General features: G+C 47.6%; 1 protein-coding gene across 12 annotated transcripts in view; it reads right to left on the bottom strand.

The window, feature by feature from the left end:
* The window catches only part of BBX (BBX high mobility group box domain containing), a 127,622-nt gene that overhangs the window by 13,420 nt on the left and 88,209 nt on the right, over nt 1–25,993 (bottom strand). For 9 of the 12 annotated variants that reach the window (XM_068163049.1, XM_068163051.1, XM_068163048.1 and 6 more), the window contains 5 exons: nt 25,659–25,739; nt 22,349–23,267; nt 20,850–20,988; nt 13,339–13,487; nt 5,366–5,455 (listed from right to left, as the gene is read on the bottom strand). In XM_068163049.1, the coding sequence (XP_068019150.1) occupies nt 5,366–5,455; nt 13,339–13,487; nt 20,850–20,988; nt 22,349–23,267; nt 25,659–25,739 (1,378 nt within the window). The remainder of the gene's footprint in view (nt 1–5,365; nt 5,456–13,338; nt 13,488–20,849; nt 20,989–22,348; nt 23,268–25,658; nt 25,740–25,993) is intronic. The other 3 variants (XM_068163041.1, XM_068163044.1, XM_068163045.1) reach the window with 3 other exon arrangements.

Raw genomic sequence — 25,993 nt, 5'->3', positions numbered from 1 at the left:
TCCAAACCTTAATTTGTTTATGGTCTTAATTCACCTTCATTACCTCCTCTTGTAAAGCATTTTGGACCTTGTGTGTGCTCTTTCTTTTGAAAACCAGCAGCAGTTGGGATGAGCTTTTCTCAGTGTTTAGCTACAGCTGCTGGCTGTAAAACATGGCCTTTGTAAAGAGAACAAGAGAAATCACAAGGAAAGATCAACCCTGGAACAATCCAATTAAGTGGAAGCACAAACGCCTGCAAACGTGACTTTAAAGTAACTCATCTGGGCTAAGGGTGAGATGTTCAGATAAGCTTGTTGCACTGAGACTGAAATCTTAATTAGAATGGGCCTAATTAAATGGACAGCTTTCTCTCTAGACTTCTTCTTTGGGAATTCATAAGTGTTGATTATGTATTAATGCAATGGTTTGGTTGCAGGCCAACGCTCGCCGTTAATTCTGGTTTGAGGATTTGCTCTAATTACTACTTTGACAGTGCCATTTAATTCCAGTTTGATGGAGTTGAGAATGGGTTCAGTCTTAGGAATACAAATCACTTTTTTGTTTCACATTTAATACAAACAATGTGCCCTTGTGGCCAAGAAGGCCAATGGCATCCTGGTGTGCATTGAGAGAGTGTGGCAAGTAGGTCAAGAGAGGTTCTTCTGCCCCCTGCTCTGCCCTGGCGAGGCCACATCTGAAGTATTGTGTCCAGGCCTGGGCTCCCCCATTCAGCAAGGGCAGGGACTTGCTGGAGAGGGTACTGACAAAGTCTGCAAAGATGCTGAGGGCACTAGAATATCTCTCTGATGAGGAAAGACTGAGACAATTGGGGCATTATAGCCTGGAACAGGGCAGACTGAGGGAGCATCTCATCAATGCTGATCAGAACTTAAAGGGTGGGTGGCAGGAGCATGGCACCAGTGTTTTTTCAGTGGTACCCAGAGGCAGGACAAGGGGTAACAGGAACAGACTTGAACCTAAGAAGTTCCATCTAAAGATGAGGAGGAACGTCTTTAATTTAAGCCTGCTGGAGCCCTGGAACAGGCTGCCCAGAGAGGTGGTGGAGTCTGTCTCTGGAGACATTCCAAATCTGCCTAGCTGCATTCCCATGTGACCATCTCTAGGTGAACCTGCCTTGGCAGGGGGATTGGACTTGCTGACCTCCAGAGGTCCCTTCCAGCCCCTATCATTCTGTGATAAAGACATGATTTCAAGCAATAAACATCACACAATAGACTGAAGTTACATGCAAGACAGACTTAATTTCCTCAGTTATGTCCATCTGTTAAGAGAGACAGTTGCAGAAGTTTAATGGTCTTTATGGAGTTAAAAAGTGGAAACCTAGCAAGGCAGAGCAAAGCTTCAAGTCCCCAGTGCCTAGGGAACCATTTCACCAAGGAAGTGATGCCAAACACACTCCTGGTGGGAATTGCAGCTCTTCTGATAATGAGATGCTGCTGCAATCTGGCTCATGGAGTGAAGTAGCACAGGGAGCTGTAGCATAGGCTGGAAACCAGCTGACAAAGCAGCAGATGGTCAAGTCAGGTGGATGGGAACAGCTGCCTGGATGAGATCTACAGCATAAATCTCTGCTGACCCAGCCCTGCTCCAGTCTGGATGGATGCTAAAGATGCAGTGGCACAGAGCTGCTGGCTTCCTCTGGGTTGCAGGCCCTAGACAACAAGGCTTTCTCAGCAGAAAAAAAAGATCAACAAGCAACAAGAGAAGAAAAGGTCAATTCTGCTCATTTTCTTCACTTTCTGTTCTTTCTCAAACATGTGCCTAGGCTGTACAGACTGATGTGTGTGTGGGAGAGCTGGTGGAGGAGCAGTACCAGGCAGTCAGCTCTAGCAGGTATAGGAGATTGTGCTCCCTCACACACCAGCTCATGTGCAGACTGGTGCACATGTTCATCTCCTCTTCTCTTGTTCTGGTGCAAAGACCAGAACATTCACTCAAACCACACACAGGCTCAGGCAACATGACCCAATCACATCAAAATTTGCTCTCACTGTATTTCATTCCAAACACAGACACACACACACACTTTTCAAGACAAAACATGGATCCAGCATGACCTCTGCTGACAGCAACCATTCCAAGTGTCTCTTCTCCAGCTTTGAGAATATCCAAGCTCCTTCCTCCAGCAAAATAAACTCCATAAACCCCCAAACCACACACTATGACTCACCACAAGCATAGGCTAACCACAAAAAGAAGTTGAAATTCTCCTTTAGCATTCAATTCACTAAGTCCTTGCCCCTTCGAGCTGAAATAGTGGGCTGAGACTCTCATAAGGTTCAATAAAGCAAAGTGCATGGTCCTGGAAGGGTGGGGAGGGGCTGTGTAGAAGGGCTTGAGGTGACAAGACAAGGCTCAATGGTTTGAAACTGGAGCAGGGTAGATTTAGGTTGGTCATCAGGAGGAAGCTCTTCACAATGAGAGTGGTGAAACACTAGAACAGGTTGCCCAGAGATGTAGTGGAGGACCCATCCCTAGAGACATTCAAGATCAGACTTGGTGTGGCCCTAGGCAGCCTGATCTAGTTGAAGGTGTCCCTGCTGACTGCAGGGGAGTTGGACAAGCTGCCCTTTGAGGGTCCCTTCCAACCCAATGCAATCTGTGAATCTGTGAAATGATGCTGGGATTCCCATCTTGAATGCTGCAGAGTATGGGACAGGAGTTCAGGGCCACACTGCCTAAGAACTCAGGAAGGGATGCAGTAAGGTAGGCAGCACACGGTGCCCACAAAGGCCATCCCCATGCTGCACATTGCTGATCAATACTTTCTTCAATGTCACTTCACAGTACCCCTAAGAGCAGGCAAGACCCCAGAGCTTTTCCCCTTTGGGTGCCAGAGAAGATGCAATTGGGGTTGCTTAGCCTGGAGAAGAGACCTTATTGCTCTCTACAACTCCCTGAAGGGAGGTTGTGGCCAGGTGGGGGTTGGTCTCTTCTCCCAGACAACCAGCACAAGAGGACAGAGTTTCAAGCTGCACCAGGGGTTTAGGCTGGAGGTTAGCAAGAATTTCTTCACAGAAAGAGAGATTGGCCATTGGAATGTGCTGCCCAGGGAGGTGGTGGAGTCACCATCCCTGGAGGTGTTTAGGAAGAGACTGGATGGGGTGCTTGGTGCCATGGTTTAGTTGCTCAGATGGTGCTGGGTAATAGGTTGGACTCGATGATCTCTGAGGTCTTTTCCAACCTGGTCTGGTCTGGTCTGGTCTATTCTATTCTATTCTACTCTACTCTATTCTACTCTACTCTACACTACTCTACTCTACTCTATTCCCCCAGCAAAAAAATCTGCTGCTTTCCACATGGGGTGGGTGTGTAAGCCTGGCAGCTTCCTTGCATCTTTACTGCCACTGTGGGAGGAACTTACCAAACTGGCCCTGCTCCAGCAAAGGTACAGGCACAGCCCAAATGTTTGGACACGATGACATTGCTCAAGTGCTTAACTCCTCAGGACATGCCTCTGGGCTGTGCATGGAAGGAGGCCAGAGTACTCAGCACTTGCCAGGCTTGGATCTCTGACCATGGTGCAGACTTCACTTGCTATCAGAACAGCCTGGTTTCTTCTAATCAAGTGGAGGGTTTGACACTTTGCTTAAGCCACATTTTGTACCTGCAGATTTTAAGCCATTTGTATTTTTGTCTCTATTGTGTATTACACACTTTGCTTTCTTGGTCTTGTTTTCACTTTCCTTGTGTGTGTGTGTTTTTCCCCTCACAACCTCAACACCTTTTCCTAATTCTTTAAGCACACACTGCTCTATTTTTTTTCTCTTTCTCCACCAATTTTTCTATTAGCAATTCAGGAAGAAAAATCTGAATGGTGGCCAATGAAAGCTGTGCTAATGTGTGCTGCCTTGTTCACACCAGTGTGGAAGAATGGAAGAAGTCCTTTCTCCCAGGGGACTCCCACAACTTGTTTGTGGCACAAATCCTGTGAAGCAGAGCAAGGAATTCCAAAATGTTTGTACCACTGTGTGCAGCAGAGCTGGCAGAGCCTGTAACCACAGAGGGCAGAAGGAAAACAGCATCAAGAGAAGAGGGAATGACATGAGCAAGCCTTAGGGAAAGATAATAAACATAAAGGTAGCTGGAGGAACTGGAGATAGGGGTAGTAATTTTGTTATCTTAGAGATGGATATGGAGGAGGGGGGAAAAAAAAGTAAGAAATTCATGAAGCTACCTTAGTAAGCAGAACCAGAGAAGCTCTTCTACACCACAGTGACAATGTGAGACAGAACTCCACTGTGGAATAGCTAAGGAACAGCCTGGGAATGATTTGTGTAATGTGGACAACATTCCTATAGGAGAAAACAAAACAAAACAACCCAAACAAACCAACAAAAGGCCCAAGGCAGTTGGCTAAGCTATAATCCTGCACACACTGAACACTTGAAACTGCTCCTCAGACTTGTGAGCATGCAGGAGCACAACACTGCTAAGAACACAAAAACTTTGAAGAGCTACCAGCAGGATAGTGGACAGGCAAGTCCAGGATATAACTTCAAAATCAGTTCAAGTTATCCTCAGTCTGAGGCAGACAGAAAGCTGGTTCAGATTTCTGCAGAGAAGGAGCTGGTTTAGATTAGCAGCTTTGAGATGTGGTGCAGAAACAACCTCTTGCAGCCTGCAAAGTTCTAAACAGCAGAGAGCACAGGGAGAGGAGACAGGGCCATGGATAAATGCTCCTGCAAAGGGATAAATTACTGTGGTCTCTGAATAGGTTGTCCAGGGAGGTGGCAGAGTCACCATCCCTGGAAGTGTTGAAGAAAGAGGTGGAAATGGCACTTTGGGGCATGGTTTAATGGCCATGTTGCTGGGAGGTTTGATGGTTGGACTCAGTGATCTGAGAGGTCTTTACCAACCCAAACAATTCTATGGTTCTATGAAGCATTTGGACATGGCACTTTGGGACATGGTTTAAAGACTATGGTGCTCTTAGGTTGATTGTTGGGCTTGGTAATCTTACAGGTCTTTCCCAACCCAAACAATTCTATGATTCTGTGAATCTATACAGAATCCAGGGAGGTTAAGAGCAACCAAGGGATGGAGAGCTACAAGCTGTGGAAGATCAAGAGTTCAGGCCCAACTGCAGTACTGTCCTTGTTTTGTCAGCTCTGCTGCATGTCTGACGGAGCAAGGAAACTGTAATTAAGGGACATGCCAATTAAATCCAGAACAGCATCATACTGGAATAAGGTAGCATGATCAGCTGGAGCCAGGAGCTAATGGCATCAGAGCAGACAGGGAAATAAGGGACCAAAGCAACCAGACTAGACAGTTGAGCAGCCTCTGTCTAGTCATACTTCCCCAGAGTCTGGATTGAGACAGAAGGTGGCCCCAAACCTTAACTAAGCAATGCACCAGTACCTGTGTCCGGAACATTATGCTTCTCCTTTTTGTGCTTACATTTGGTGACAATTTTGTGGAGTAAGTTCTTTTTCTTAGACTGGAATGAACCTACAGACAACATTAATAACACATACTTGTAATTAGCATGCTTTCAAAAGAGTACAACAATCACAGTATGTCCTATGCAACTGTGGATGCCCCCTCCCAGCAGCTGCTCAAGGCCAGGTTGGATGAGGCCTTAAGCAAACTGGTCTAGTGCAAGGTGTACCTGTGCATGGCAGGGGGGTTGGAAACAGCTGATCTGGAAGGTCCCTTCCAACCCAAACCATTCTATGATTCTGTCAATCTCTGAACCTCCCTTCCCACTACTACAGGATGCCATTCCATGGGGGAGCACAAAACCTGCCTCTGCCAGAACGGACTTTCAGCAGCCTGGATGTCAACTCATTAGCTCCCAGCACTTCAGTGCACAGAAAGCATGTTGGAGAACGATGACCTCAGGAAAGCTCAGCCACAGAACAAGCCATGGGTTTAGCTTGCTTGTTTAAAGCTATGCTCCCCTTTGCATGCAGACTGGGTTTGGCTGCAATGGTGCAAACTTTCCCCATAGCAGCCTGCCTAGTGCTGTGCTTTAAACAGTGACCAAAGCAGCGGTGGCAACAAACCCACGTTTCAGCCGCTGCTGAACAATGCTCTCCTCTGCTGAGGCCCCAGCTGGAGTGCTGTGTCCAGTTCTGGTGCCCCCAGCACAAGAAGGACACTGAACTGTTGCAGAGAGACCAGAGGAGGCCACAAACACGATCAGAAGGCTGGAGGACCTCTCCTATGGGGAAAGGCTGAGCTTTGGGCCTATTCAGCCTGGAGAAAAGAAGGCTCTGAAGAGACTGTAGAGCAGCCTTCCAGTACCTGAAGGGGGCTAAGAGAGAGCTGGGGATGGTTTAATGGCCATGGTGGTGTTAGGCTAAAGGTTGATCATCTTAGAAGTGTTTTCCACCAAAACAAGTCTATGATTCTAGCCCAGAACAGACCAGCCCAAAGACAAATGAGATGTGCTGCAGGGTGACACGATGGCTTATAGCCTAACAAGAGGGTTAGGCTGCTGACTTGGAACCTGCAGATGACTTGGAACAGGATTGTACCACCAGAACTACTGGCCTCCTCCACTCTCATCCTTAAAGGGACCACACACACACACTGGCCTCTGAGACACCACTGCAACCATGCAGTAACACACTGCAACTTAATGATTAAGGCAGCTCTACATCACACATCTGCAGCTTACCATCATTGACCCTCTACAGGCAGGGTAAGAATGAGAAGAGGATGTAGCACATGGAAAGAAGGATCTAGTCTTAGGAAGAGAAAACCATTCATAGACACTAGGTGAACAGAATAGATTTAGCCTGGACATTAGAAAGAAATTCTTTGCAGTGAGGGTGGTGAGACACTGGCACAGGTTGCCCAGGGAAGTTGTGGATGCCTCCTCCCTGGAGGTATTCAAGGCCTTGAGCTACCTACTCTAGTGGAAAGGAAGGTGTCCCTGCCTATAGGAGGGGGGTTGGAACTCCATGCTCTTTAAGGTCCCTTCCAACCCAAATCATTCTATGAGTAATATTGAAAATTGAGAGAAAACTAACATCCAGCCAGAAACAGACACCGAAACGCTAAGATTTTGTAGGTGCTGACTCTGTGGCTCACCACTGCTTGGTTTGTACTACTTAAGAAATCATAACTTCAGGGAAAGATTAAGCAGCTCCCAAAAAAATCTAGAAGTCACATGAAATCAAACACAGCCCAAGTGAGACACCAGCTCAGGTAGCATCAGCTTGCATCTGAACAGCCTCACCAGGCCACATTAACTCAGATTCATTCAGTGCCATTCTTCACATGTTAGAAGAGTTTCCTTGGGATCAGAGAGCTGGCCAAGCAGGCTTGTGCCAGTGCAATGAAAATGCAAACCAGGGGAGGAAAAAGCTCAGGTAGGTTGAGGGAAAGCCCAAGTGAAAAAGCTGAGCTTTTCTGCAGAACAAGGGGGAACACTTCACCCACATCAATGGAGACAAGGCCTCCCACAGCAGTTCCACAAGACAGAGGCTGGGGAGCACAGAACCATGATTCTTAGGACTTCTGCCTGTAAAAGTTTGTTCTCCAATAGAAAATCCAAATGTAATGACTTGAGTGAGGTCAAAAGAGAAGCTGCCTTTTCATGAGGAAGTTGAAAGTTTTCTTCCCTTTTAGCTGTTATTCCTGTGAGACAGTGACCACTGCCAGTGGAATATCCCTTAGTCATGAGTGCAGTGAAAGAGAAGATGGGCTAACAGCTGAATAGGCCAACACAAGGAGGACACTGAACTGCTGGAGCAGGTCCAGAGCAATTTAATTTAAGGGTATCCAAGCCCTGAAACAGCCTGCCCAGAGGTGGTGGAGTCTCCAGCTCTGGTGGCATTACAAGCCTGTCTGGATGTGCTCCTGTGTGACCTCCTTTAGGTGACCCTGCCTTGGCTCCAGAGGTCCCTACCATTCTGTGATTTCTCTGTGCATTTCTGCATCTCTCAGGAAGACAATGCTGTATTTTTAGCTCAAGATCTTTGGACTATTACAGCACAGAGTCTCCAGGCATCTGAACACTTTGAACTTAGCAAACCCTTGCCCCAAGCTAAGACCAAGAGGAATGCCACGAAGAAGCATCCATCTTAAGCTGATGCTTGATTTCTAATACTAGAGGCCACAGATAAAAAATTGTTGACAATCCCTTGCCCAAATAGATCACAGTATGCATTCCTTGCCTTGCCTTCCCAAAAGCAGGGCTTTAGTGACCTGCCCACAGCTGGAACTAGATGATCTTTAAGGTCCCTTCCAACACAAACCATTCTCTGATTCTATGAAGTGAGCATTTCTTCACAGCTCAAGGCAGAAGTAATGAGTATGCCTGTTGCTCATTTGTGCATACAAGCAGCTTAGTGACTCACTGCAGATTGCTGACTCCTGGGTGGTGGGATGTTTTGGCACATAATGCCATTGGGAAGGAGAAAAACAAGAAATCAGTCACAGCTCCAGCAAATGTTGGAGCAGGCCATCTGCACGGATTCAGTGTAGCTACATTTTGCAAGCATTCTGTGACATTATTAATGTACATGCACACCCCCAGTTCAAAATGCTTAAAGCAGGCTTTGCCAAAGCTTCTTCAGTCCTGCTCCCATTGAAGACAGAAGCCCATTAAGTTCTGGGGGAGCAGAATTCCCTCTCTCCTCCCTAGCATCAGGTGAAACGGCCTGAAATTGCTCCAGGGCAGGTTTGGGTTGGAGATTAGCAAAGGCATCTTTGCTGCAAGAGTGGCCAGGCATTGAACAGGCTGCCCAGGGAGGTGGTGGAGTCACCATCCCTGGATGTACTCAAGAAATGTGTGGGACAGGCACTCTGGGAGATGTTTTAATGGCCATGATGGTGCTGGGTTGGACCCAATGATCTCAGGGGTCTTTTCCGACCTAAACAGTTCTGTGATTCTCTGTGAATTTGGACAGTTCTGGGGGGAAAAGCTGAATACCTTTAAGAAAGTTCAACTTTTTCTTTCTGCATGTGGATTGGAAGCAGCTTTCATACTACAGGGTTTTCATCTGGTTTTGTATGAGAAAAACACGTTGCTGCAGTGAGGACTGGACATGAGAAATACACCGGAAGGAACCAGCAGACACTGACTGACTCATGCTCTGCTTAGGCCTGGGAAAGCATCCTGACAATCCCAGCTGTTTGGGTTAGGTAGCAGATCTGGCCTCTGGCAGGTGGTGAGACACTAGTAGAACAGGTTGCCCAGGGAGGTTGTGGATGTCTCCTCCTGGGTGGTGCTCAAGGTCAGTTTGGATGAGGCCTTGAGCAACCTACTCTAGTGGAAAGTGTCCCTGATCATGGCAGGGAGGTTGGAGCTAGATGATCTTTAAGGACCCTTCCAGCCCACAGTGCTTATTGTCTGTTTGGAAACACCCAGAGGCCCCAGCCACCAGTAAGCACAGTGCTGGACATCTGTTTGAATTACTTTACAGAGATACACAACCCCAAGGAAGGGTAAAGCAGCAGCAAACTCCACACAAAACAGCAGTGCAGAGCAAAGTTAGGGTCTGCTACATCCCAGCAGTCACACCCCTGAGACTATTTCAATCCTTCCCAGGTCATTCTAATCACATTGTAAGAAGATGTTACTCTTGTACAACTTTCAGAATCACAGAATGCCAGGTTGGAACTGACACAAAGGACCATCTGCTCCAACCTTGCCAGGTAATATGTGGAACTAAAATGAGCTGGCCCAGCACCCTGCCAAGCTGAGTGTTCAAACTGCCCAATGTAGGGGAACCCACAGCTTCCCTTGGGAGACAATTCTAATGTCTAACTGTTAGAATGGAATGGAATGGAATGGCATGGCATGGAATGGAATAGAATGGAATGGAATGGAATAGAATGGAATGGAATAGAATGGAATGGAATAGAATAGGAATTAACCAGGTTGGAGAAGACCTTCATCAAGTCCAACCTATCACCCAACACCATCTAATCAACTAACCCATGGCACCAAGCACCCCATCCAGTCTCTTCCTAAACACCTCCAGTGATGGTGACTCCACCACCTCCCTGGGCAGCCCATTCCAATGGCCAATCTCTCTTTCTATTAAGAACTTCTTCCTGACATCCAGCCTAAACTAACCTCCAGGGGGAGATTAGCTGCTGGTGCAGCCTGAGACTGTGTTCTCATGGGGGAAAATGTTCTTCAGTGGTCTAAACCCCCTGATTTTCTTTGAGGGTCTAAGAGATGATTTTTTTCTTTGATAGACTAAACCCTCCCCCAGTAATTCAGGGAAGCCAGATCCATTCCAAATCCAGCTCTGTAATTTTGCACAAGATGCCCTGTTCAGCCCAGCACGCAGACCTGCGTGCTTAACGCCTCCGGAGGTCAGCATCCTCTGGTTTTGGACTCTCACAGCTCCCAGGCGAGCCAACAGCATGAGCAGGCTGAAGGGCTGGCTGCCAGTACATCCCAAATTAAATTGAGGATTCAGCTTAATGGATGTTTGGCTCAGCTGTAACAGTTTCCTTTCTAAGATAACAAGCTTGCCTGTATGCAGCTTGGTTCAGGCCATTTCAAATTCACAAGCTGAATCTTCATTTTAAGCACCCTAACAAAGTGAAACAAGTTCCAATGAACCCACTGATGAACACAGGCAGTCCCATCCAAACATAACAAGGAATTTCCTTTAATTTAAGGGTGCTGGAGCAATGGGACAGGCTGCCCAGAGAGGTGGTGGAGTCTCCATCTCTGGAGACATTCTGAACCTCCCTGGATGTGTCCCTGTGTGACCTTTGGCAGGGAGGTTGGACTCGATGATCTCCAGAGGTCCCTTCCATCCTCCCACCTCACTGTGATTCCAAGATACATTCCAATGGATTCATTTCTTTTTAGCAATCTTCCCTTTTCCCAAAGAAAAATGGCTCATTGGGAAATTTTTCAGCTGCCATTTGAGAGCTGAGTGTGCCTCCCCAGCAAGCTGGAATGAGTGACAGCAGCTGACAGCCTGCCCCGCTAATGTGAGCGAATCCAGTGTTTGCTGAAATCACGAGCAGGTATCCCTAGCTCTGCCTGGATTCAGTCTGGGGCTGTGGTTAGATGTTCCCTACAGTAAGAGCTGGCTGTTCCTGCCCTGGGGGGCTGCTTGCTGCAACCCCACATCTCAGTTGGTGGAAAAGTTCATGTGACTTCACCATCTGCTTCAGTGCAAAGTCAGATGGCTTGGTTCAAAGAGACCTTCTCGTCAGCTAGAGGCCAATGCTCCAGGGCTTCCTCCACAGGGCTGTGCCAGAACTACTCAGATCAGGCTTCTAACCTGCCTGCAGTTATGTTTCTGACCTTCCCTTGAGACATGGCCAAATACATTCCAAAGGTTTTTGAGTGATGCAAACCAGGATAAAAATTAAGCTCTCACATATGAATCCAGCCACAAGTAGGCTGAAGTTCTGGGCTACCTGACTTGAGGCAGCACTCTGGTGTGCCATTCCCAAACGGCACAGGGACTGTGCAGTGTTATATATAACAGGTACACAGTGTAACAAGGAAGGCAAGGAGCTGCTTTCACAACTCCAACTGCCAGATCACGGTCCATGAGATGTTCTCCCCAACAGATGTTACTTAATTTGCAAGGCTAGAGGCTTGGGGTAGAGTGGCTGGAAAGCTGCCCATCAGAAAAAGGTGTGGGGGTGGTGACTTGAGAGCTGGCTGAATGTGAGCCAGCAATGTGCTCAGGTGCCCAAGAGAGCCACCAGCATCCTGGCCTGCATCAGCAATAATGCAGTCAGTAGGAGCAGGGAGGTGATCATGCCCCTCTACTGGGCACTCCTGAGGCCACATCTGGAATACTGCATTTGGTTTTGGGTCCCTCACTCCAAGAAGGACATTGAGGTGCTGGAGCATGTCCAGAGAACCACAGAAACGTTCTGGTTGGAAAAGATCCTTGGGATCATGAAGTCCAACCAATAACCCTACTCTACAGGGGTCACCCCTAAACCATATCCCCAAGCACCACATCCAAACCACCTTTAAACACATCCAGCCTCATCAAAGCTGGGGAAGGGCCTGGAGCACAGGTCTGGTGAGGAACAGCAGAGGGAACTGGGATTGTTTAGTCTGGAGAAATTAAGGCTGAGAAGAGACCACATTGCTCCCTACAATTCCCTGAAAGGAGATTGGAGTGAGCTGGGGGTTGGTCTCTTCCCCCTAGTACAAGGTTACAGGAAAGGAAATAGCCTGGAATTGTGCCAGGGGAGGTTTAGGCTGGATATTAGGAAGAATATCTTTGCTGCAAGAGTGGTCAGGCATTGGAACAGGCTGCCCAGGGAGGTGGTGGAGTCACCATCCCTGGAGGTGTTCAAGAAATGTGTGGCCATGGCACTTTGGGGCGTGCTTTAATGGCCTGGGTGGCCCTGGGTTGATGGTTGGAGGTAATGGCCTTAAGAGGTCTTATCCAACCAAAACAACTCTGTGATTCTGCAAATTAACCACTGCACTATCCCACCACAAAGCATCTAATTCATGCTCACTGAGGAAGTCCTGTTAAACACATACCATTACAAAAAACCACCCCAAAAAAGGTGTTTCAAGTCAGAACTCAGCTGGTGTCAGCACAAGCTCATTTTGTACAAGTGACTGCTCCCCAGCTAACTGCATGAATACAAGAATCAATACTACAACTGGCAGGCATCAGGAAAAGAACAGCTGCTCAATCCTACAGACTGTACTGTGGTGGTTTGTGAAGCACTCAAAGAGACATAGCTCTAACGCAGGGTCACCTGGGTAAAACAGACAAAGCAGATGTAAAAGCCTGTCACAGGGTGGCTGAAAGGGAAAGCAGCTTCACGTTGTGAGCTGTGCATAATGAGGGCTCCCTTTGTCTGGCAAAAGTATCAGTGTCATCCCTCCATTTGGTGGTGTTTCTGCACTGTATGGATCCATCAGTATTCCTGCCATGGTCTAAAAGCAGTTTTTCCTACCATATTCTCACCTCTCCACCACCTCTGTCTCATGGGTGTCTGTATGTGAAACTGCCAAATCCAGCACACCTCCCTGGAGGTGCTCACGGCCAGCTGCACAAGGCCCTGAGCAACCTGGCCAAGGGGAAAACGTCCCTGCCAATGGCAAGAACATTGGAAGTGGACAGCCTGTAAGATCCCATCCAATCCAAACCATCCTATGATTCTACCATTTTTGATACATTTGCTTGCTATGAAGAACAGGAGGAACAGACTTCATGCACAAACTCTAACCAGCTCTACTCAGCCTGAAAAGCCAGAGTGCAGTCTGAAAACTAACCCAGGGAGGAACCAACTGACTTCAGTGCTAGAAAAGAGGTCTCCTTTGATTTCACACAGACCAGTAAAATAGGAAAGTACAACTTGCTGAGCTTGCTGTAGCATTGCTGCTGCTTAAGAAAGGAGTGCACATGGCCATCATTTACCTTTGTTGGACTTTGGGTGTTCAGACGAGCCGCTTCCAACCTTTCTCTTTTTCCTTGGGACAGCTGAGTTTTTCCTGTCAAAGGTAATAGGACTGTATTGAGGGAGGCTGTTGAATTTCTTTTCAAATTCTTCTTCCAACTTTGCTAAGCTAAAGGGGGAAACAAAACCAATCAAATTAAATGTAACTCTGCTTCTGGAGGAAAAAACAATAATGATGTCTTGTCGAGGAGTGTTTGTGCACAGAAACACAGCGATCCACACAGGGGCGGGGAGGGAGGAGAGAACCACACATGGAAACATCAAACTAGGATGAATTAACCCAGCTCCAGCATGAGAATGGAGAGCAACAAAGCTGGTGAAGTCTGCAAAACAGGTCTGGTGAGGAGTGGCTGAGGGAACTGGGGTTGATCAGTCTGGAGAAGAGGAGGCTGAGGCTCACTGCTCTCTAGAACCCCCTGAAAGGAGGTTGTAGAGAGGTGAGGGTTGGCTTCTTCTCCCTAGTATTAGCTGATAGAACAAAAAGAAATGGCCTGAAATTGTGCCAGGGGAGGTTTAAGTTGGAGATCAGGAAAAAAAAATTCTTTGCTGTAAGAGTGGTCAGACACTGGAACAGACTGCAGAGGGAGGTGGTGGAGTCACAGACCATGAAGGTGCCCAAGAAACGTGTGGCCGTGGCGCTTTGGAACCTGGTTTAACGGCCACGGTGGTGTCAGCTCGGTGGTTGGACTCAGTGACCTTGGAGGTCTTTGCCAACCAAAAGAACTCTGTGATTCTGTGCACACTCCAGCTTCTGCATTAGCAGCACAGTGTGAGTTGGTTATATTAGTTGCATGTATTAAAATGAGAGAAACAACATAAAAGTCAATAAATCAATGTCATGCTGGTGACATTTAGCTCTGCGGCACCATTTGTACAGGAAATTTGTCTGGTGTGTGAAGGGAATGACAAAGGACAGTAAAACCAATAAACAACCCAACCCCCCCCCAAAAAATATCAATAAAAGAACTTCACATCCAAGTCCTCACAGCAGAATGAAAGCAGCCATTCCAACCAGAATTAAAATGACAAACTGTTCAATCCTCTGCTTCTACTCTAAATCTTAATGCTTTGGGGTGGGAATTAGCTTTCTGTTTGTCTGTGAGGAGACTTCATTTTCTCCCCTTGTATTTCATTTTTTGAGAGATGAATACAAGCAACTAGATCAAGCTTTCAGTAGCCTCCAACATCCCTCATACTTCAGCCCAAGCTGAGTTTGAAGACTTGGCTTGACAGGTCGCTGGGTCACCTCAGTTCAACTCTACTGCTGTTGAGCCAGATGATCCTTAGGATGCACTCCAGCCTGGTGTGCTGTGAATAACTGTAGCCAGATTACCTACAACTCAAGAAACCCACAGAGATGATGGTGTTCCCATCAGCCAGATGGCAACAAGCCAGTCAAGCAGCATGGTGTTTCTGGATGCAGTGACTCCATGGCTTCCATGTGCACTCTGTCCCAGCATGTGTTTGCAGCCATGCAGAAGCACAGGAAGGAATGGAGGAAGATGAAGGCCTGGAACATCAGTCTGATGAGGAAAGGCTGAGAGACCTGGAGTGGTTTAGCCTGAGAGGGGATATTATTCATGTTTATGAATATCTGAAAGGTGGGGGGTGCCAAGAAGAAAGAGACAGTCTCTTTTCAATGGTGTCCTGTCATAGGACCAGGGGCAATGCATATGACAGGTTGGACTCGATGATCTTTGAGGTCCCTTCCAAACTTAGGAATACTGAACCTGGAAACCCAGGAAGTTCCACCTAAACATGTGGAAAAATCTCTTGGCTGAGAGTGTGCTGGAGCACTGCAACAGGCTGCCCAGAGGGGTTGTGGAGTGTCCTTCTCTAGAGACTCTGAAGGACCCATCTGGATGTGTTCCTGTGTGACCTGCCCTAGGTGGCCCTGCTTTGGCAGTGGGGCTGGACTCCATGATCTCTGGAGGTCACCCTTCTATGAATGGCGCTTTAGTAACACAGCTAAGCAGGCCATAAACAGCACAGTCAACATCAGGGGAACAAGGACATCTTTTACTTATCTGCAATACTGGTTGCTACAAAAAATCTGAACTTGACACAAACTGGGAATGGTAGCATAAGGGCCAATGGTTTGAAACTGGATCAGGGTAGATTGAGGCTGGACATCAGGAGCAAGTTCTGACTGATGAGAGGGGTAAAATACTGAAACAGGTTGCCCAGGCATGTGGTTGAGGCCCCATCCCTGGAGACATTCAAGGATTCAAGGACAAATGGATGTGGTCCTGGACAGCCTGATATAGTAGGAGATCACCCTGCTGACTGCAGTGGGCCTGGACAAGATGACCTTTTAAAGGGTCCCTTCCAACTTGATGCATTCTATGATTCTATGAGTATGTCTGCTGTCCCACAGACATGTTATTTCTGGGAACAACAACATCATGTCTGTGGCTTTCTTGAGCTGCAGGTAATCTAATCACAGTAATGACTGTTGGAGGGATGGCCCTTACACACTGGACACTTGGCAGTACCACAAGCAGCATGGCATTCCTCTCTGCTCTCTGAAGCAGCACTTGAAACAAATCGTGTTCTGAAAGCTTTGGAACAGAGTGACACTTCATTTTATCTCTGTAATCACTCAGTGAGCAATCTTCAAGTGCAGCTTTGCCTCTGGGTAGACTGTGTGCATGGTGGGTTAGTTGGTTTGGGGTTTTTTTTGCGTGCACATGCTCCATTTTCTTGTTAAATCACTAAGAGATCTGCCTTTAGTGGTGCCTGGTCACAGCACAGGCTGATTTCCTGCTCTGAGAGCTGTCACACAGTTCCATCTTCTGCCTCTGCTCCTCCCCACTGCCTGGTGACACCTGCCTGGTCTCCTGCCCCAAGGCAGGCTGCAGTGCTAACTGGGAAAGCCCAAGCCTGCAGCAGACCAGCTCTCCTCCTGGCTAGTAGTTCACACTCATGGGACATGGAGGCACTGGATCGTTATGAACAGTCAGAGCACCTTCCAGCCTGGTCAGGTACATGCAGTGGAGCTACGGTCTTCATGCCATATGGACTAGTCCTGCCAGGAGATATACAGAGCAGGCTGCAGATGGACAAAGCAAACCTGACAGAGGCTGTCAGGGAAGTGTGGGCAGCTACTGATGGAGAAGGTAAGAAGACATCAGGAGAAGAATGCAATTCCAAAGGAGTGAGGAATTTCCCCCAGGGCTCTCAAACTCAAAAGAGACAGGGACCTACTGGAGACAGTCCAGTGGAGAGCTGTGAGGATGATGAAGGGACTGGAGCATCTCCTATGAAGAAAGACTGAGAGACCTGGGGCTGTTTAGTCTTGAGAAGGCTAAGAAGGGATCTTATTAATGTCTATAAATATCTGAAGGGTGTGTGTCAAGAAGGGTCCAGTCTCTCTGTGGTGGTGCCCTGTGACAGGACAAGGAACAGCAGGTATAAACTGGAACACAGCAAGTTCCACCTCAACATCAGGAAGAGCTTTGCTGTGAGGGTGCTGCAGCCCTGGAGCAGGCTGTCCAGAGAGGTGGTGGAGTCTCCTGTGGAGGCTTTCAAAACCCATCTGTATGCATTCCTGTGTGACCCTGCTTTGGCAGGCAGGTTGAACTCGGTGATCTCCAGAGGCCCCTTCCACCCCTTAATGCTGTATGATTACATGAAAGATCACAGTATCACAGTATCACCAAGGTTGGAAGAGGTCACCACAGACCTCATGACTAGACCATGGCACCAAGTGCCACATCCAATCCCCTCTTGAACACCTCCAGGGACGGTGACTCCACCACCTCCCTGGGCAGCACATTCCAATGACTCACTCAGTGAAGAACTTTCTCCTCACCTCGAGTCTAAACCTCCCCTGGCACAGCTTGAGACTGTGTCCCCTTGTTCTGGTGCTGCTTGCCTGGAAGAAGAGGCCAACCCCTTTCCTGGCTACAACCACCCTTCAGGTAGTTGTAGAGGGCAATGAGGTCACCCCTGAGCCTCCTCTTCTCCAGGCTGAACAATCCCAGCTCCCTCAGCCTCTCCTCACAGGGCTGTGCTCAAGACCTCTCCCCAGATGATGCTGAAGGGAAAAGAAATTATGAAGAGGAGCTGGTGGAGGTAAAACCAGTTCTTCCATCAGCCAGAAGATCAGGCTGTGCTATGGAGAGGGATAATGGACACCTTCTCCAACACTTCACACTCCAAAGATTACTGGTTCTGCCTTCACAGAGCTCACTACACAACGTTCATTAATGACACCGCTGAACCAAGGAGATTGGCAAGGATGTTTTTTATCCAGCCACCCAATGATTGTAGAACAGCCCTTGTCAAATGAATTGATTGTTTGCACAATGCTCCTAGGGAATATTCTTTAACTACAGAAGGGTTGGTTTGGTTTGGGGTTGTTTTTTTGGCTAGGAGATTGTAGTTTTCAATCATTCAACTGAACTTCAGGAAGTATGAACAGAATAACTTTCATGTTGTGAAGCATGGAATAGAATAAACCAGGCTGGAAGAGACCTTCAAGATCTCATACACAAAGCACTAAAAGCCCAAGAAATGCTCTATTCTTTTGCTTTTTTACCATTCCAAGCAAACAAGACTTGGAAGTTTTCATCTATTTAAGACCTCTGCTGTAAAGTTAGCTGCAGCTAAATTTCCCACAGCCTAGGTGATAAAAAAAGGCTCCTGCAAACCTGCACATAACAACAAACACATTCATTTTAAGCAAGGAGTGCAGGGTTTCTACTTTTTAAATGACTTTTCACCTCTGAATTCAGGTAACTGGAAGTCTTAAAGAATTTGCAAGTCCAACAGGCTAAGAAGATTAAACAGTCAACAGCTTAAACAGCAGCTAAAGAAATGTGTAATACCCTGACAAAAAGTTAGCCATGGGACAACAATGTGCCCTTGTGGCCAAGAATGCCAATGGGATCCTGGTGGGCAGTAAGAAGAGTATGGACATCAGGGCAAGGGAGGTTCTCCTCCCCCTCTACTCTGCCCTGGAGAGACCACATCTGGAGTACTGTGTCCAGTTCTGGGCTCCCCAGTTCAAGAGGGACAAGAAACTACTAGAGAACGCCCAATGGAGGCTATGGGAATGATGAAAGGACTGGACACCTGTCTGATGAGGAAAGACCTGGGGCTGTTTAGTCTGAAGCAGAGAAGGCTGAGAGAGGAACTGGTGAATGATTGCAGTTATGTGAAGGGTGGGTGTCAGGAAGAAGGGGCCAGTCCCTTTTCAGTATCACAGCACAGCAGCAGCACCAAGGCTGGAAGACACCCTGAGGGTGTTGAGTGATAGGATAAGGTATCACAGTATCACCAAGGTTGGAAGAGACCTCAAAGATCATCAAGTCCAACCTGTCACCACAGACCTCATGACTAGACCATGGAACCAAGTGCCACATCCAATCCCCTCCTGAACACCTCCAATCCCCTCTTGAACACCTCCAAAGGTGCAATGAACACAGACTGGAACACAGGACGTTCCACCTCAACATGAGCAAAAACTTTGTGATGAGGATGCTAGAGCCCTGGAGCAGGCTGCCCAGAGAGGCTGCGGAGTCTCCTCCAATGGCAATTTCCAAGGATCCAACTGGATTCATTCTTGTGTGAGCTGCCCAGCTGATCCTGCTTTGGCAGGAGGGCTGGACTCAGCCATCTCCAGAGGTCCCTTCCAAGCCCTGTCATTCTATGACTGTCTGATACACTAGTGCAGCAATTCAGGGCAGCCTTCCATTTGTAATCAACAACTGCTGAACAGTGGAGATGAAAACTACATCAGCCTGTCTCTGCAATGAAGAGAAGGTACACTTTTCATGATGATTTGCCAATATGAAATCATTATGTAGTCTTCCTCTGCAAGCAGTGTCCCCATGTGGGCAGAGAGATCTATTCTCCTTAGCCTAATTCTGTTTAGGATGGTTGAACACCTACGCAGAACTATAAATAGTGCTCTGCCAAGGGCTCTGAGAATATAATAAACCCTTTTTGACAGCTCTTGAGAGGGCCAAATCCTGCCTGGGATTTTTCAGGGCTGAGCCAATGACGTCACCCCGAGCTGTTTACAGGAAACCAGGAAAGATCTCACAGGAATTCCTTGGGTATATAAACAACAGGTTACCCAGAGCATGACTCAACCCACTGTTCAGCAGCTCTGGCTAATGATGAGGAGGATTTGCATGCAGCTCACTGAACTGCAATGAGGACAAATCACTCTCAAGCTGGAAAAAAAAAAGGGGGGAAAAAAAAAACCCATCCAAGTGCCAGGTCACAACACTGCCATGAATGCTCCAGGCTGGGGGCAGAAGGGCTGGAAACTGCCCAGCAGAAAGGGACTGGGGTCCTGGCTGTGAGCTGGCTGAACACAGAATCACAGAATCAGTAAGGTTGGAAAAGACCTCAGAGATCATCAAGTCCAACCTGTCACCCAACACCTCATGACTAACTAAACCATGGCACCAAGTGCCACATCCAATGCCCTCTTGAACACCTCCAGGGATGGTGACTCCACCACCTCCCTGGGCAGCACATCCCAATGGCTAACAACTCTCTCTGGGAAGAACTTTCTCCTCACCTCCTGCCTAAACTTCCCCTGGCACAGCTTGAGACTGTGTCCTCTTGTTCTGGTGCTGGTTGCCTGGGAGAAGAGACCAACCCCCTCCTGGCTACAACCTCCCTTCAGGTAGTTGTAGAGAGCAATAAGCTCTCCCCTGAGCCTCTTCTCCAGGCTACTGCATGCTGAGGGGGCCAAGAAGGCCACCAGAATCCTGGCCTTGATCAGGAATGGTGAGGCCAGCAGGAGTAAGGAAGTGATTGTGCCCCTCTACTGGGCTCTGGTGAGGCCACAGCTCAAGCACTGGGTTCAGTTTTGGGCCCCCCACTACAAGGACATTGAGATGTTGGAGCAGGTCCAGAGAAAGGCAACAAAACTGCTGAAAGGTTTGGAAAGCAGGTGTGGTGTTGAGTGACTGAGAGAACTGGGGCTGTTTAGTCTGGAGAGGAGAGGACTGAGGGGAGAACTCATTGCTCTTTACACTCCCTGAAAGGAGGCTGGAGTCAGGTGGGGGTCTGTCTCCTGTGCCTACTATCAGCTGATGAGAGGAAATGGCCTGAAATGATGCCAGGGAAGGTTTAGGTTGGAGATTAGGAAAAATTTCTTTGCTGCAGGAGTGCTCAGGCATTGGAACAGGCTGCCCAGGGAGGTGGTGGAGTCACTGCCCCTGGAGGTGTTCAAGGAGTGTGTGGATATGGCTGTTCAGGATATAGTTTAGCAGTCATGGCAGTTGGGTTACAGTTGGACTCAACATCTTGAAGCATTTTCCAACCTTAACAATTCCATTGCCCTGCAGTTCAGGACATGGTTTAATGGCCATGGTGGTGTTAGGTTGGTGGTTGGCCTCAGTGATCTGAGAGGCCTTTTCCACCCCAAATAACTCCATGACTCTATGATTGTAAGCTAGCAGGCTGAGCCAACTAAACTCTTGTACAGTGTAAAGCTGCAACTTACCCGAAACCAAACTCCTCCTTTTGCTTAGGCCTTTTCAGTTTTTTGTTCCCACTTGTCCCACTCTGGGAAAAAGCCCAGTTTTCTTCATTCCAGCAGCCTTCATGATCTGAGGAGTTGCCTTTTCCTGAGCTTCTTTTTCCTGGGATGAAGGTAGAAAATTGTTTCTCATCTTTAGACAGAAGTGTGCCAAAAGGAAGTGGGCTCAGAAGGAACTTGGGCACCCATTCAGTGCTGCAACTTAGCAATCTGTGATGCTTGACCTTCTTGATGGGGTTACAAAACATTCACTGATTTATTTTCAACTGGACAAAGATGATATTGGCAAGTATGCCCCCCCCTCCCACCCCCCAGCAGGTTTCATTGTACCTCTGAAATTAGGATCTCTTAAGAAAGAAAGCAGTAAATTCAGAGCAACACATTTCCTTCCACTACAAACATCTGTGTTTGTTTTCTGGCTGTTCTAGTCACACACATGGATCTACCAAACAGAAAATAACCTTTCCAGCTCATGCCCAGTAGCTGTTGTGGAGTCTCTTCTGTACACTTTAAAGACTCATCTGGACACATACCTGTGTGGCCTGCACTAAGTGCTCCTGCCTTGGCAGGGAGGTGGGACTGGTTGTCTGCAGAGGTCCCTTCCAACCCCTACCCTTCTATCATCTCACTGAGCTTCCAGAAATTACTTCAAATGTATCCTTCCACAAGCTGAAGGGTTCTTGCTCACCACCTACCATGAAACTAGCAACTAAAACCAAAGCACAACACATTTGCCTCTTGTAGGATCAAGAGCTAAGCACACATCCAAGCAAGCTGTTTATATAGAAACAAGCTAACTGCTCAGGGATAGATACAACAACTCCTGAACACGCAGGTCCAACACAGGTCCAGTACCTGAAAGGGCCCTACAAGAAAGCTGGGGAAGGACTTTTACCAGGGCTTGTGACAGGATGAGAGGGAAGGGATTGAAGGAATGGAGGGTTAGATTGAATATTAGGAAGAAATTCTTGAGAGTGAGGGTGGTGAGACACTGAAACAGGTTGCCCAGAGAGGTTGTGGATGGCCTCCCCCAGAAGTGTTCAAAGCCAGGCTACATGAGGCCTTGAGCCACCTGGTCTAGTGGAAGGCGTCCCTGCCTGTGGCAGGGGGGTTGGAAACAAACAATCTTCAAGGTCCCTTCCAACCCAAACCATTCTATGAATCTATCAGGGGGGCTGACAAATTAACCAACAAAGCCCCCAGCCAGAAACCTAAATCTTAAACCATGCAAGACAATGAAGGAGAGGTTAAGGCTTTGTGAGTAGGAACAGACGGCAAGACTCCAGAAGATCTGCTGTGGACCACGCAGCCTGATTCCTCCACCAGCCCAAAGCAGGCAGCCCCAGCTTTCCCACTGCACACCATTCAAACTCCAGCTTAAACATGGACTTGTGCTTTTTCCTCCCAACTCCAGGCAGGCTTTTGTGGTGCATGCTGTAAAGGAAACGCTGAAAGCCACCCACCTCTGTCCACATTAGCGCGTAGAGATGTGAGCATGCCCTCTGACACCAGAGTTTTATAAAGAGCACCTTTGCAAGATCTCTCTGATTTCCTGGAGCCACAGGTTTCTATCTTTTTAAGACAGTCACTGTCCTCAGTTTTGACCTGTCCTGGTAAGCTTTGGGGTACCACCTCCTCTGTGGGGGTCAGTGGTTCCACTTTAATGCTATCAGAAGCCTCACAGGGTACCTCCTTGCTGGCTGCAATATGAAGGAAATCAGGAGGCTTGGATTCTTTGGTGGTCTCCACGGGTTTCTCCTTTGATGTTTTCTTCTCTTTTGACTTCACTTTTTTCTTTGGTGATTTTGTGTCCAAGAGGCTGCCCTTCACACTGGGGACAGGGCGAGGCTTTTTGCGGGGAGTCTCTGCCAGTCTCTCCGCGCCCCAGTCCCCCTTGGCCACCGCCTCGATGGTGTACATCACGCTCTCAATGTCCGACTCGGAGGACTGCCTCTTTTTACAAGGCTTCTTAGGGGTGGATTTCTCGCTTGTGTGCCTCTCCAACTTGTTTTTTTTCTTTTTCTTCTTTATCTTCTCTGGCTTTAGCCCCAGAAGATTGATGTCAGCCATGGAGAGCTCCGGAGAGCAGCAGATGTGACCCTTGGTGGCATCGTTCCTCTCAAAGCGACTGTTCTCCGTGGCAAAGCTCGTCAAATCTCTGCATTTTGCTGCTTCAGGTTCCTCAGCTTTTGACTCATCCCACTTCTGCATTTTCTCTATCTCAGACAGTTCTACTTTTCCCTTACAGGAGTCCTTTGCTATTGTTTTCTCCAGTTCTACTTCCATGTCCTCTGGGATTTCCCCTCCCACATCTCCTGATGCTTCCACTTCGGTTTTCCCAGGCTCTTTCATCACTTTCACTCCTTCTGAAGCAAGGCACATCTGAAACAAATTGAAAAGTAGTTCAATGAGAAAAATGCCAACTCTGAAGATCACTAACTTGTCTTAAGAGGAGCATTTGCTGGAGAAGAGGAGGCTGAGGCAAGACCTCATTGCTCTCTGCAGCACCACCAAAGGAGGTTGGAGTGAGGTGGAGGTTGGTCTCTCCTCCCTAGTATCAGGTGATAGAATGAGAGGAAATGGCCTGAAATTGTGCCAGGGGAGGTTTAAGTTGGAGAGGAGGAAACAGTTCTTTCCTGCAAGAGTGGTCAGGCATTGGAACAGGCTGCCCAGGGAAGGAGTGATGGAGTCCCTGGGCAACCTGTTGCAGCCTTTTACCACCATCATTGTGAAGAACTTCCTCCTGCTGTCCAACTTAAATTTACACTGCTCCAGTTTCAAACCATCCTATCACTACAAGCCCTTCTAAACAGTACTTTCCCAGCCTTCCTGTAGGTTCCCTCAGGTACTGAGATGCAGCATTAAGGTCTCCCCAGAGCCTTCTCTTCTCCACACTGAACAGCCCCAAGCCTTTCAGCCTTTGCTCGTAGGAGAGGTGCTCCAGCCCTTTGCTGATCTTCATGGCCCTCCTCTTAAATGGTCAATTAAAGACTGATCTTTAGATTTTGAAAACCACAGGCTGTGTTTATGTTCCAGTGCAGTAGAAACTCACAGAAGTGCCTTGGTACCAAGAACACAGTACAGCTTTGGGTTCTCCACTGCATCATTTAACCTGCTTCCTAGTAGATACTGCTACTAGGCCCAGTATTCCTCGTGCTCAGCCTAGCTTGAGCAGAACCAGAGCAGGATTTTCCACCCTGTGCAGCAAGAGTTACTGCAGTGTTCTGCCACTGGCATAATGCTCATACTTACAGTTATAGACTCATAGAACTGTCTTGGTTGGCAAAGACCTCTAAGACCATTGAGCCCAACCATCAACCTAAGAACACCATGGCTGTTAAACCACGTCCCCAAGTGCCATGGCCACCTGTTTCTTGAACACCTCCAGTACAGTGTTAGTTTGCAAGGAAAAAATGTCTTGCTGGCCTGAGAAATGTAAAAGTGACCTAAAGAACCTCATAATCTGGAGCTTGCATTCACACTGACCACATGCTCTGTGGGCAGAGGGGAAGCTCCTGATGCCTGGTTCAAAGTCAGCCTCTTCCAGATGGTTTTGCTCCAGGCAGCTTCTTGGTTGACATTTGCTTTCAAAACAAAAGAGCAGTGGAATTTCAGCATGGGGGCTTTGAGAGGAAGAGGAAGAAGAGGACCATGTCTGCCCAGGTGGTTCTGCTGGGAAGGATTACACTCTGCAGCAGCAGCAGAGCTTTCCAAAACTGAGAGGATCTCTCAGATCAGTGCTACAGGAACTTTACAGTCTGAGAAGCTTTTTGCATCTCTCTTTTGGAATATTGCTGTTCCTCAGACAGTGTGAGCATTCTGGAGTCCATTAATGTTCACTGCAGGAGGAGATAACCATGGCAACCACTGCTTCTTTGCAGGTCTTTGCCAAACAAATCTATGATAAGAGAATAAATTACCAGCAGGCTTTTTTTTTGCTACTTCCCTAATTATTTTGCACATTCAAGTAGAAGAAAATAATGTCAATTACTGAGATTCAATTAGCTTGCCTCCACCACACCCCCTTCAAGACCAGCTGAAAAATGGAGGAAAAGAGTTGTGTGCAGGGACATTTGGGAGTTGAAGTGGGGATGGATGCGAGATTTCGACTGTGGCAGTGGTGAGAGGTGCTGTTCCACTGCATTTAGGGTGTTCTGAAAATCAGCCTAGTAATTGGCTTCCAGGTTACACAGAAGGCATTTAAAGGGATCATGGAAATGCCACTGGAATCAGTTGGAGTCTTTCAGAGTGGCAGAACCCAGCAGCCTGATTCTAGCACGTGGCCATCCTCACGTGGCATCCCTCTTGGTAGGGTTTTAGCACGTTTCACAGTCCTGACCTTCAGCATAGTTTGCTTCCCTGAACTGAGATGCCAGACAGATTCCTTGTGAGATCATGGAATCATGGAATTGCTTTGATTGGAAAACCTCTCTAAATTAAGCATTGAGTCTGATCTTCAGCCTAATACCACCATAGCCATTGAACCATGTCCCAAAGTGCCATGCCCACACGTTTCGTGAACACCTCCAGGGACAGTGACACCACTTCCCTAGGCAGTCTGTTCCAGTGCCTGACCACTCTTGCAGGAAGGGAAATCTTTCCTAATCTTCAACCTAAACCTCCTCTAGCACAGCTTGAGGCCATTTCCTGACACTAGGGAGAAGAGACTGACCCTACCTCACTGCAATCTCCTTTCAGCTCATTTCAGCAATGAGCTCTCCCCTCAGCCTTCTCTTCTCCAGAAGAACCCAGTCACCAGGTTTGGAATATTACCTCTGCAAGCTGAAATAATGCTGATGTTCCACACTGCTTTGTTAAATCAGAAGGACTTGAATGGGATGTACTTGAAGAAATCTGAGGAGAAAAAAGAGAGGGAGAGCAAAAAATAAAGCAGAAGCCCAACAGTACCTTGCTAGCATCATTCTTTTCTGTTTACTACCCAGCTTTTGAATGGATTCTTTCCTCCCTCCCCCCAAAATTCATTCATAAGGTTATACACTGAAAAAGAGCAATTCCACTGGACACTAAAAGGTATTTGCAGATCTGGGGATCTTCTTGTCAGGACTTCCTTTGGAGAGCAGGATGAAATGAAGCAGTTGCTCTCTCAC

This window comes from Melanerpes formicivorus, unplaced genomic scaffold (genome assembly GCF_026170545.1).
Source record: "Melanerpes formicivorus ecotype bairdi unplaced genomic scaffold, bMelFor1.0.p_v2 SCAF_70, whole genome shotgun sequence".
Classification (NCBI taxonomy): Eukaryota; Metazoa; Chordata; class Aves; order Piciformes; family Picidae; genus Melanerpes; species Melanerpes formicivorus.
Note: the sequence above shows the minus strand (reverse complement) of the source record. Positions and strands in the feature narration are given on the sequence as shown.